The sequence below is a fragment of the Nycticebus coucang genome, chromosome 4 (genome assembly GCF_027406575.1).
Source record: "Nycticebus coucang isolate mNycCou1 chromosome 4, mNycCou1.pri, whole genome shotgun sequence".
Classification (NCBI taxonomy): Eukaryota; Metazoa; Chordata; class Mammalia; order Primates; family Lorisidae; genus Nycticebus; species Nycticebus coucang.
Genome location: NC_069783.1, coordinates 141,740,205 through 141,754,091, shown reverse-complemented (window position 1 = coordinate 141,754,091; position 13,887 = coordinate 141,740,205). Strand labels below are relative to the sequence as shown.

The 13,887-nt window shown below is 39.0% G+C and overlaps 1 protein-coding gene across 4 annotated transcripts in view; it reads right to left on the bottom strand.

The window, feature by feature from the left end:
• The window catches only part of LOC128583199 (tetratricopeptide repeat protein 28), an 882,203-nt gene that overhangs the window by 822,609 nt on the left and 45,707 nt on the right, over positions 1-13,887 (bottom strand). For all 4 annotated transcript variants that reach the window (XR_008379421.1, XR_008379422.1, XM_053587214.1 and 1 more), the window contains exon 2: positions 6,575-6,853. Coding sequence is in view for 2 of the 4 variants with exons in the window: in XM_053587214.1 (XP_053443189.1) it covers positions 6,575-6,853 (279 nt within the window). In the remaining 2 variants the exon portion in view is untranslated. The remainder of the gene's footprint in view (positions 1-6,574; positions 6,854-13,887) is intronic.

Sequence of the window (13,887 nt, the reverse complement as noted above, 5' to 3'; positions counted from 1 at the left end):
AAATCAGAAAACACTCAATAGAAATTATCCTGTAAGGCTGATTCTTCACCTATAATGGTAAAAGTATATTTTTGAAGAGATGCAGTCTCCCTGTCGCCCAAGCTAGTCTCAAACTCCTAAGCTCAAGTAGACCTCTTGCCTCAGCCTCCTCAGTAGCTAGGATTACAGATGCAAGCCACTAACCCCAGCTAACAGTACAATTTTAGGCCAGGCACAATAGTTCACACCTATAATCCTGCACTCTGGGAAGCCGAGGTGGGTGGATTGAGCTCAGGAGTTCGAGACCATCCTGAGCTAGAGCGAGACCCCGTCTCCAAAAAAAAAAAAAGCCAGGCATTATGGCAGACACCTATAATCCCAGCTACTCGAGAGGCTAAGGCAAGAGAATCACTTGAGCCCAAGAGTTGGTGACAACAAAGTGAGACTCTGTCTCATAAATAAACAAATAAATAAATATAAAACTACAGTTTTTTGGCCATTTTTTTAGAAGTGACAGGAAAAAGTGGACCTAACACAGCCAAAAAAAAAAAAAAAAAGGTTTAAAGATCACAAACATAGAAAGGACACGAGATGAGTGGATCAAAAAAAAAGGAAAAGAGGGCTTGGCGCCAGTAGCACAGTGGTTACCACAATAGCCACATACACCAAAGATGGTAGGTTCAAACCTGGCCTGGGCCAGCTAAACAACAATGACAACTGCAACAAAAAAATAGCCAGGCATTATGGCAGGCACCTATAGTCCCAGCTATTTGGGAGGTTGAGGCAAGAATTGTTTCAGCCCAAGAGTTTGAGGTTACTGTGAGTTGTGATGCCACAGCACTCTACCAAGGGCAACATAGTGAGACTCTGTCTCAAAAAAAAAAAAAGGAAAAGAGGCCCGGCGCCTGTAGCACAATGGTTACAGCACCAGCACACGCACTGAGGCAGGTAGGTTCAAGCCCGGCCCAGGCCAGCTAAACAATGACAACTGCAACAAGAAAATAGCTGAGTGTTGTGGTGGGCACCTGTAGTTCCAGCTACTTGGGAGGCTGAGGCAAGAGAATCGCTTAAGTCCAAGACTTGGAGGTTGCTGTGAGCTGTGACACCATGGCATTCTACCAAGGGTGACACAGTAAGAATCTGTCTCAAAAAAGAAAAAAAGGAAAAAAATTGACACTTAATTTGAAAATTAAACACTGTATATTTATAAGGCTCATTGAATCAACCAAAGTTGTAGAGAGGGGAGGCCAAGTCTTACTAGAATAATCAACTGATTTGAACTTTCACTAAAAATGTCACAATTATAGCTGGTACTTATCAAACATCTTTGTAAAAGTAACAAATTATCTCTAATTCTTAAATAATAACCTTCCAAGATAGGTATTATTAACCCCATTTATCTTAATTTCAAAGAGGTAAAGAGATTTATTCAAAGCCAAACTTTCACCTATAGTCCCAGCTACTTGGGAGGCTGAGGCGAGAGAATTGCTTGAGCCCAAGAGTTTGAGGTTGCTGTGAGCTGCGATGTTACAGCACTCTACTGAGGGCAACAAAAGTGAGACTCTGTATAAAAAATATATATATCATAAGGAAGAAAAATATGTTTATTGATTGAAGAAATGAAGATCCGTGTCATCTTCACATTGAGTAGGCTGAGGAGGAAGAGAAACTCTTGCTGTTTCAGGAGTGGCAGAGGTGGAAGAGAGAGAGGAGAAGGAAAGACAGGCACACTCAGTATAACTTTTATTGAAAAAAATCGATGTAAGACGGCACCTGGCTAACATCTATAATCCCACCACTTTGGGAGGCTGAGGGGAAAGGATAGCTTGAGGCCAGGAGTTCAAGACCAGACTGTGCAACATAGTGAGACCCTCTCTAGAAAAAACTTAGCTGAGTGTGGTGCTGCATGCCTGTAGTCCTAGCTACTTGGGAGGCTGAGACAGGAGGATTGCTTGAGACCAGGAGTTTGATGTTCCAGTGAGCTATGATGAGGCTGCTTCACTCTAGGCTTGGGCAACATATGAGACTCTCTCTTAAAAAAAAAAAAAATAAGAGGAGCAGGAAAGTGACCTAGGTGTGTCCTTTGAAAATAGCATTCCAACTCCCAAATGATGCTAATACAATATTTCTAAATAGTTTTTGTTTCATTTATAATAATTATAGTTATAAAAAAAATTATTTCCATGAATGGATCAACAAACTTTAGTATATGAATACCATGGAATATTATTCAGCCATTAAAAAAGATAAAGACTTTATAGCTTTTACATTTAACTGGATGGAATTTAAATACATTCTTCTTAGTAAAATATCACTATCACAAGAATGGAAAAATAAATATCCAATGTACTCACTCCATACTAATATCAAATCAATATATAAACAATTACATGCTCATAAGAACAATAAAACACTAATATAGTCCAGTATATGCATAAGTGGTATACGCATTCCATGAAATATTATTCAGTCATTTAAAAAGATGGCGACTTTATAGTTTTTACATTTACCTGCATGGAGTTGAAATACATTCTTCTTAGTAAAATATCGCAAGAATGGAAAAATATATATCCAATGTACTCCATACTAATATGAAATCAATATATAAACAATTACATGCTCATAAGAACAATAAAACACTAATATAGTCCAGTTTGGGGATAGAGGGTAGCAGGAGGGGGGAGGAGGAGGAGGAAGTTTGGCAGAGGGAGGGATCTCACCTACTATGCACATTGTGAGGGTGTATAACACGCCCCCTGGGTGAGGGGCTCTTCTACAAATGGAACTTTACCCTGGAAGTGAGAACAATGTAACCTAAAAATTGTACCCGCATATTAATTTGATTTAATTAAAAAAAATTTTTTGAAGAAATTATCTAGGGAATTACAGAATAGTAAACAATTTATGAGGCAGTAGCAATATTGAAAATTCCACTGAAAGGGCTCTGCGCCCGTAGCACAGTGGTTACGGAGCCAACTACATACACCAAGGCTGCCAGGTTAGAACCCAGTCTGGGCCAGCTAAACAACAATGACAACTGCAACAACAACAAAAAAATAGCCAGGAGTTGTGGCGGGTGTCTGTAGTCCCAGCTACTTGGGAGGCTGAGGCAAAAAAATCTCTTAAGCCCCAGAGTTGGAGGTTGCTGTGACACCACAACAATCTACCCAGGGTGACAGCTTGAGACAGTCTCAAAAAAAAAAAAAGGAAAAAAAAAAGAAAGAAAAAGAAAAAGAAAATTCCACTGAAAAAGGCCAAAAAAGATCTCCCAGAGTAAAAAGGATAAAGTATTATGACATATTACTAATAAAACAGTAAGAACCTATATTAAATTTCTAGGAAATAACCATTATTCTTTGTCAACAGAATAGAAAACTAAAAATGGGACCAAATGGCTTTGAGGTTCTATAGAAAATATCTAAAATACTTCAGTCACATCTTTTGGGGATGTATATATATATATAAGGTATGCAATAAGATTTTTTATATACTTATACATAGTAAAATGGTTAACTGGAGTCAAACAAATTAAAATGTAAGCTCTGACAATTAAGTTTGCAAACCTGCCCCATGCACTTATATTGGCAACACTCTATAAACAACTCAGTAAGGTTTTATAACCTTGGTATATCAGTGTCTCACAGCTGTGGTTGTGTCAACCTGTGGCAGTGTCTTACTGAGTAGTGTTCATTATTGTCGCGGTATATTTTTCTGTGCCATAACAAGAATGCTGGAGCTTGAATTAGAGGAATAAACAAACATTGAATTTCTTGTTAAGCCTGGCAAGACTGGAAGTGAAATCAGGAATATGTTAGTCCAAGTTTATGGGGATAAGACCATGAAGAAAATGGCAATATACAGATGAATTAAACACTTTTCTGAGGGCAGAGAAAGCATCACTGACGAAGAGAAGTCAGGGCAGCCAGTAATGAACAGAACTGATGAAAATGAAAAAATCATTCAATTGTGTGTCAAAATCATCAGCTGACTGTGAGAAACATAGCAGACCAAGTAAACATTGGTCTGCTAGACCAATGATAGAGAAACAGGAAAATCTTAACTGAAAATTTTGGCATGAGAAAGGTATGCACAAAAATGATCCTGAAGGAGCTCACCAATGAACAAAACACAAGAAAGTCGAAGTTTCCCAAAACCTTTAGCAGAGGCGAGAAAATGTTTTGTGCCGTGTTATCGCTGGTGACGAAGCATGAGTGTACCAACATGACCCTGAAACCAAGTGTCAAAATGCACAATGGAAGTCAGTCAAAGTTCTGTCAGTCCAAATCAAGAGTCAAAATGATATTGTTAAATTTATTTTGTATCAGAGGGATTGTTCATTATGAATTTGTACCAATGGACAGTTAACCAAGTTTACTATTTGAAAGTACAGAAATGTCTATGTGAAAATGTGGACAAAATCAAACTGATCTTTTCACCAACAACTCATGGCTCTTGCATCATGACAATACACCAGTTCACGCAGCACTGTTTGTGAGGGGGTATTTTTGTTTGTTTGTTTGTTTGTTTGTTTGTTTGTTTTTGAGACAGAGTGTATGTCGCCCTCAGTAGAGTGCCATAGCATCACAGCACACAGCAACCTCAAACTCTTGGGCTTAAGCGACTCTCTTGCCTCAGCCTCCCAAGTAGCTGGGACTACAGACGACCACCACAGCACCCGGTTATTTTTTGGTTGCAGTTGTCATTGTTGTTTAGCAGGCCCAGGTTTTGAACCCACCAGCCTCGGTGTGTGTGGCTGGCGCCCTAACCACTGAGCAATGGGTGCTGAACCTGTGAAGGAGTTTTTAGCCAGTAAACAAATAACTACAATGGAACACCTTGCTACTCACCTGATCTATCCCCCAATGACGTTTTTCTTTTTCTTTGCCCCCAAATAAAGGAAATATTGAAAGGAAGGCACTGTGATGACATTCAGGACATTAAGGATAATATAAGGACAGCCCTATGGACATTCAAGAAAAAGAGTTCCAAAACTGCGCTGAAGGGTGGATTCAGTGCTTGTGTCAGTGCACAGCTTCCCTGGGGGAGTACTTCAAAGGTGACCCTGCTGATAGCAGCAATGAGGTACGTAACACTTTTTCTAGGACAAGTTCATGAACTTGTCAAACCTCCCATTCATCATCTCACATAGTAACCCTGTGTGTGTGTGTGTGTGTGTAGTAAGACCACCAAAAATCTACTCTCTTAGCAATTATCTGGAATATGATACAGTATAATTGACTCTAGTTCTTAAGTCCTCAAGTCTCTGGATCAGTGATTTTTAACCAGTATGCCAGGGGACACTGGAATGCCATGAGCAAATCTTAGATATGCTGTGAAAATTTTTATAGATCACTAATTAAATTAGATTTGAAAGACATTCCAAGCACAGTAAGTATATTCATTTTCTTTACTTTATTTTTGATCTACATAATTTAAGTGTGCCACAGAAGTTTAACTTCAGGTTCAAGTGTGCCATTTTATCTCAAGTATGCCATGAGATAAAAACAGGTTGACAAAAAGCCGGGCGTGGTGGCTCATGCCTGCAATCCCAGCACTTAGGAGGACAAGGCAGGTGGATTGCCTGAGCTCTTAGGTTGGAGACCAGCCTGAGCCAGCGCGAGACCTCACCTTTAAAAACAACTGGGCATTGTGACAGGCACCTGTAGTCCCAGCTACTTGGCAAGTTGGGGCAAGACAATCGCTTGAGCCCAAGAGTTAGAAGTTGCTATGAACTATGATGCCATGATACTCTACCAAGGGCCACAAAATGAGACTCTGTCTAAAAAATTTTAAAAAGTTGAAAATCACTATTCTAGCCGTATGCATCCTACATATCTGCAACTTTATATCCTCTGACCTACATTTCCCCATTTGCTCCCTCCAACCCTCCCCATCAGCTTTAGGCACATCTTAAATTGTTTATAAAATAAACTAGGGGCTAGGCTGGGAGTAGGCACATTGAAAATAAAGTATATACAAAACAAAAGTAACAACTTAAGCCTTGCACTCTTCAAGGTGATACAGATAATTACAATGATTTATTAGAAAAAACAAAAAATTTCCCTGAATAAGTACCATTTTGAAAATAGTCATTGACAGGGAATTAATTATTTTAAATTGAAGGAAAGAAACATGATCATCACACCTCATGTAAAACATCTGCTCAAAAAGAGATGTCCAAAACCTGTGTAAATAACTAGAATGTATCCTATCAAGAGGCTGACTTGGGTGGTGCCTGTAGCTCAGTGAGTAGGGTGCTGGCCCCATATGCTGAGGGTGGTGAGTTCAAACCCAACCCCGACCAAACTGCAACAATAAAAAAAAAATTAAAAAAAAAAAAATTAAAGAGGCTGACTAAAAATAAAAAGAATCAAATCTCAAACATCAGGAAAATAAACTTGAGCAGAGAAAGCAAACTTCCAAAACAGAAAAGGAAGCCATTCACTAGATTTCCACCTCAATGAACTCAATCTACATTTTGCTAAAGCTCAGATTATCAAAATATTAATAACTCCACTGAAACAATACAATATTACATTAAAATATTATAAGAAACCACAACAGAAGATTCTGTGAAAATAAATAAAATTTCTACCTTTGGCCATTTGGGGTTGAGAAGTCGTGCTTTAATTGCATCATCCAGTGCCTTGTCATACTGCTGAATTTTCATGTAGGCTGCAGATCTATTGCTGTATAAGATGCAGTTCTGAGGGTCAACAGCAAGGGCTTCATTATACAGAACAATAGCTGTGTGGAAATCTCCATCATGACAGGCCTGGTTACTCTGACGAACTTTCTCAACAAATTCAGCTTTGCTCAGTACTGGTCCATCAGGACTTCTCTGGTCAAGAGTCTTAGCACCAAAGAGAGGAATCTACAAACAAAGAGACTTTGTCAAAGTTCAGATAATCCATATGGGCTCCTCATCTCCCATGTTTGGATGTTTTTTCCCTCCAAATCTTGTATTAAAATAAAAGTTGATCGTGGCGGGCTCAGTAGCTACTTGGTAGGCCTGTAATCCCCGCACTCTAGAGGCTGAGGCAGGTGGATTGCCTGAGTTCAGGAGTTTGAGACCAGCCCAAGCAAGAATAAGATTCCATATTTACTAAAAATAGAAAAGCCAGCTGAGTATGGCTATAGGCACCTGTACTCCCAGCTACTTGGGAGGCTGAAGGAAAAGAGTCACTCAAGCCCAAGAGTTGGAGGTTGCTGTGAGCTATGACAGCACAGCACTCTACCCAGGGCAACAGAGTGAGACTCTGTCTCATAAAAAATAAATAAATAAAACGTGATTGCAAATGTTGAAGGTGAGACCTAATGGAAGATATTTTTATCATGGGGATAGATCTCTCATGAATAGATTAATGCCCTCCCTTGGGGACTGAGGATTGAGTGAATGCCTGTTCTATTAGCACCACACTCTAACCAACTGAGCTAACCAGCCAACAGTTGCCTATTCTAATCGTCCCTGTAAGAGCTAGTTGTAAAACGAGCTTGGTACCTCCCCACTCTCTCTCTCTTGCTTCCTCTTGCCATATATTCTCTGCACAAGCCAGCTCCCCTTCACCTTCTCCAATGATTAGAAGCAGCATGAGACCCCCACCAGAGGCAGATGCCCAGTCTTGAACTTTCCAGCCATCAGAATTCTGAGCCAATTAAACCTTTTTTCTTTTCTTTCTTTTTTTTTTTTTTGAGACAGAGTTTCACTTTATTGCCCTTGGTAGAGTGCCATGGCATCATAGCTCACAGCAAACTCAAACTCTTGGCTCAAGTGATTCATTTGCCTCAGCCTCCCAAGTAGCTGGGACTACACGTGCCTGCCACAAAATCTGGCTATTTTTAGACATGGGGTCTCAACTCGCTCAGGCTATTCTGAAACTCATAAGCTCAAGCGATCTGCCCGCATAGGCCTCCCAGAGGGCTAGGATTATACGCAGGAGCCACTGTGCCCGACCCTTTTTTCTTTTAAGTTACTCAGTGTCAGGTATTCCTTTATAGTAACACAAAACAAACTGACATGTCATTTAAACTTCAAAAAAAAGAGCATCCTTCCTGATCTGCTTTATATTATACTCAACCTGTATGCCCTGAAAGACAGTAAACTTTCTTCAAAGCACTCAACATAGTGTCTTGAATACATATGTGAATATGTATGTACGACAGTTACATACATATATATATTTACATAAGTACATATTTGTTAATGAATAGACAGAATACCTGAACAGAAAAGAGTACTTAGGCATTTCTTTAGCAATTTAAAGTTGTATTAGGAAAAAACAAAATATAAACCAATACAGACAGTATAATCTCAACTCTGTTAAGATGAATGTACTTAAAAAAAAATAATGAAAAGCTGGGCAGAATGACATGCACCTGTAGTCCCAGCTACTCAAAAGGATGAGACAGGAGGAATGCTTGAGCCCAGGAGCTCAAGGCTATGCTATGCTGTGATCACACCTGTGAATAAACACTGCAATCCAGCCTGGGCAACATAACAAGACCCCAGCTATATAAAAAGTAAGATAAAATAGACTTGGAACCTGTAGCACAGTGACTGTGGCACTGGCCACATACACTCATATATTGAGGCTGGGGGTTCAAACCCAGCCCGGCCCAGCTAAGCAATAATGACAACTGCAACAGAAAGGTGACTGGGCATTATAGTGGGGTCCTGTGGTCACAGCTACTTGGTAGGCTGAGACAGAAGAGTCGCTTGAGCCCAAGGGTTTGAGGTTGCTGTGAGCTGTGATGCCACGCATACAACAGAGGGCAACGTGATGAAACTCTGTCTCAAAAAAAAAAGATAAAATAAATAAAGAACAACATCAAAATAGTAACTATATTGTACTTTAGCCCACACAAAAGAGCAAGACCCTGTCTCAAAAAAAAATTATGAGTGGGTACGATGTACATACAGGTCTATGGCACACCTTTTGGGTGCAGTACACAAGTACAAGAGAGACTCTACCTAACAAATTCAAATATCGTGACCTAGTTGTTTGTACCATCACATTAACCTGAAATTCTTTTAAAAATTATGGGGTATTTTAATTTTCTTAAACTTCTCTCTCATATCCAAATGTTAGTTAATGAGCATATCCACATTTTAAAATAAAGAAATAAACTCTTAAAAAAAAAAGTTTCGAAACACACCTAGCCCTGAAGGACAAATTAAGACTCAGGGTTAAGGGATGGAAAACAGTGTTTCAAGCAACTGGAAATCAGAAGAAAGGAGGGGTTGTAATCTCATTCTCAGATACAAGCAGATTCAAAGCAACACTTCATACTGGTCAAAGGAACAATACAATAAGAAGACATCTCAATTTTAAATATTTACGTACCTAACTTAAATGCTCCCAGATTTATGAAACAGACCTTGAGGGTTTTGAGCAATACGATATCCCATAACACCATTATAGTCGGGGACTTCAACACCACTCTGACAGAACTGGACAGATCCTCTAAACAGAAACTATCCAAGGATACAAAGGGCTTAAATGTGACCCTAGAACAAATGGGATTAATAGACATATACAAAACACACTATCCCAAAGCAAAAGAATATACGTTTTTCTTGTCAGCTCATGGCACATATGCCAAAATAGATGTAGCAATCTAAGATACAAATCAAACCTCAGCAAAATTAAAGGAATAGAAATTATACCATGTCTCTTCTCAGACCACAAGGCTATAAAGGTGAAGCTCAACTCCAACAAAATGTTCATCTCTACACAAAGTCTTGGAAACTAAACAACCTTCTGCTGAATGATAGTTGGGTTCAAGAAGAGATAAAAGAGGAAATTGTTAATTTCCTCAAACATAACAACAATGAAGACACAAGTCTTCACTGGATAACCTATGGGATACAGCAAGAACAATCCTGAGAGGAAAATTTATTGCACTAGATGCCTACTTTTGAAAAACAGAAATTGAATGCATCAGCACACTCACAATCCATCTTATGGAATTGGAAAAAGAAGAAAAATCTAACTGTAAACACAGCAGAAGAAAAGAAATAGCTGGCTCAGTGCCCATAGCTCAGGTGTTAGGGCACCGGCTACATGCACCAGGGCTGGTGGGTTTGAACATAGCCCGGGTCTACTAAACAAAAAAAAAGCAAGGCATTTTGGCCAGAACCTGTAGTCCTAGCTACTAGGGAGGCTGAGGCAAGAGAATTGCTTGAGCCCAAGAGTTTGAGGTTGCTGTAAGCTGTGATGTCAGGACAACAGAGTGAGACTCTGCCTCAAAAACAAAAAGGAAAAAAAAGAAAAAGCCAAAATTAAATCAGAGATGAATGCAATTTAAAACAAAAAAATCATTCATAAAATTAATGAAACAAAAGTTGGTTTTTTGAAAAAGTAAATAGAATAGATAAACCTTTGGCCAGACTAACCAGAAACAGAAAAGTAAAATATCTAGTAACCTTAATCAGAAATGATAAAGGGGAAATAACAACAGATGCCACAGAGATACAAGAAATTATCTCTGAATACTACAAGAAACTCTATGCCCAGAAATTTGACAATGAGGAGGAAATGCATCAATGGATCGATCACACCCTCTCCCTAGATTGAATCAAGAAGAAATAGAACTCAGGCAGCAGCTGTGGCTCAAAGAGTAGGGTGCTGGTCCCATATATCGGAGGCAGTGAGTTCAAACCTGGCCCCGGCCAAAAACTGCTAAAAAAAAGAAGAAGAAATAGATCTCCTGAACAGACCAATTTCAAGCACTGAGATCAAAGAAACAATAGTAAGTCTCCCAACAAAAAAATTCCCTGGTCTAGATGGCTTCACACCAGAATTCTATCAAACCTTCAAAGAAGAGGTTATATCCATACTGCAGAAATTATTCCAAAAATTGAGAAGAAAGAATCTTCCCCCAACATGTTCTATGAAGCAAACATCACCTTGATACTAAAACCAGGAAAAGATACAGCTAAAAGGAGAAATTCAGACCAATTTCACTAATGAATATAGATGCAAAAACTCTCTCCTAGCCAATAGATTACAGCTTATTATTAAGAAAGTCATACACAACATCAAGTAGGTTTCAACCCAGGGATGCAAGGGTGATTTAACATATGCAAGTCCATAAACGTAATCCACCCTATCACAGATGCAAAAACAAAGACTATATAATCCTCTCAATAGATGCAGAAAAAGCATTTGATAAAATTCAACATCCTTTTCTAATTAGAACTCTGAAGAATATAGGCATTGGCGGCACATTTCTTAAACTAATTGAAGCCATCTATGACAAACCCATAGCTAATATTACACTAAATGGAATAAAACTGAAAGGTTTTCCACTCAGAACTGGAACCAGACAATGTTGTCCTCTATCACCACTACTATTCAACATAGTACTAGAAGTTCTAGCCAACACAATCAGGCAAGAGGAAGAAATAAAAGGCATCCAAATGGGGGCAGAAGAAGTTAAACTCTCCCTCTTTGCTGACGATATGATCTTATACTTAGAGAACCCCAAAGATTCAACCCCAAGACTCCTGGAAGTGATCAAAAAATAGTGATGTCTCAGGATATAAAATTAATGTCCACAAATCAGTAGTCTTTTTATATGCCCAATAACAGCCAAGATGAGAAGCTAATCAAGGACCCAATTCCTTTCTCAGTAGCTTCAAAGAAAATGAAATATTTAGAAATAAACCTAACAAAAGAGGTGAAGGACCTCTATAAAGAAAACTACAAAACCCTAAGAAAAGAAATACCAGAAGATATTAACAAATGGAAGAACATATCATGCTCATGGCTGGGAAGAATCAACATTGTTAAAATGTCTATACTTTCCAAAGCAATCTACAGATTCAATGAAATCCCCATTGAAATACCAACATCATACTTTCAATATTTTGAAAAAATAATTCATTTTATATGAAACCAGAAAAAAACCCATATACCTAAGGCAATTCTTTGTAATAAAAACAAGGCTGGGGACATTAGCCTACCAGACTTTATGCTGTACTACAAGGCCATAGTGATCAAAACAGCATGGTAATGGCACAAAAATAGACACATAGATATCTGGAATCCAGTAGAAAACCATGAGATGAAACTCAAATCTTATAGCCACCTGATCTTTGATAAACCAAACAAGAACATTCACTGGGGGGAAGAATCCTTATTCAATAAATGGTGCTGGGAGAACTGGATAACCATATGAAAAAGACTGAAACTGGACTCATACCTTTTTCCACTCACTAAAATTAATTCAAGATGGATAAAAGACCTAAATCTATGGCATGAATCAATAAAAATCCTTGAAGAAAGTGTAAGCAAAATACTTGAAGCTATCAGCCTGGGGAAAGACTTTATGAAGAAGACTTCCATGGCAAGTGCAACAACAAAAAAAATAAACAGGACTTAAACTGAATAGCATCTGTACAGCTAAGGACACAACAACCAAAGCAAATAGACAACCATCAGAATGGGAAAAGTTATTTCCATATTATGAAGGACAAAAGCTTGATAACTAGAATCTACAGAGAACTCAAATTAAGCAACAACAACAAAAAGGCCAACAATGCTCTGTATCAAGGGGCAAGTGAGATGCATAGAACCTTCTCTAAAGAACACAGACACATGGCTAACAAGCATATGAAAAAGTGCTTACCATTCCTAATTTTCTCTGATTAAATCAAAACCACCCTGAGATATCACCTAACCCCAGTGAGAATGGCCCACATCACAAAGACTCAAAGCTGCAGCTGCTGGTGTGGTTGTGGAGAGAAGAGAACACTTTTATACTGCTGGTGAGACTGCAAACTAATATGCCCCTTTTGGAAGGAAGTATAGAGAATCCTCAAAGAACTCAAACAAGACCTCCCATTCAATCCTGCTATCCCATTACTAGGAATCTATCCAGAAGCAAAAAAATCTTTGTATCATAAGGACATTTGCACTAGACTGTTTACTGTAGCTCAATTTACAATTTCCAAATTTTGGAAACCATGTAAATGCCCACTAATCCAACAATGTATTAACAAACTGTGGTATACGTATACCATGGAATACTACATAGCCACTAAAAAGGAAGGTGATTTTACATCTTTTCTATTGATCTGGATGGAACTGAAATACATTCCTCTTAGTAAAGCATCACAAGAATGGAGAAGCAAGAATCCACTGTACTCAATTATGATATGAGAACAATTGATGCTAGTCCATGGTGGGGGGAGGAAGAATGGGGGAGGGGAGAGAGTAAAGAAGGGAGGGGAGTGTGGGGCCACGGTGTAAGACACACCTCTTGGGGGTGAATAATAAGAGGGACTTCAACCATCAAATTTCAAGCAGTATGACCTAGCTCACTGTACCCTCAATGATTCCCCCCCCCAAAAAAAAAAAACAAAAAGAATTTCATTCTATTACCTCCATGTAGAGTAATACAAAGTAACATTTTCCACTATATGTTCCAAGGAAATCCTAGGTCCTCAGGATACCAAGATGAGCAAAGTCAAATATACTTTTCTTTTTTTTTTTTTTTGTAGAGAAGAGTCTCACTGTACCGCCCTCAGTAGAGTGCCATGACGTCACAGGACTCACAGCAACCTCCAGGTCTTGGGCTTCCACGATTCTCCTGCCTCAGCCTCCCAAGCAGCTGGGGCTACAGGCGCCTGCCACAACACCTGGCTGTTTTTTTGTTGCAGTTCGGCCGGAGCTGGGTTTGAACCCGCCACCCTCAGTATATGGGGCCGGCACCCTACTCACAGAGCCACAGTCGCCACCCAAATACACTTTTCTTTAGTGAAAGACTTCTCAGAGATTTTATTTTCTATGCTGTGAATATGAGAGGGAAGATGCCATATATTATGAAATGAGAAGACATTTTTTGGTGGAGTATCTAGAAAGACCATAGATGTAAACTATTACTAAGGCTTCTTTAGAGCAA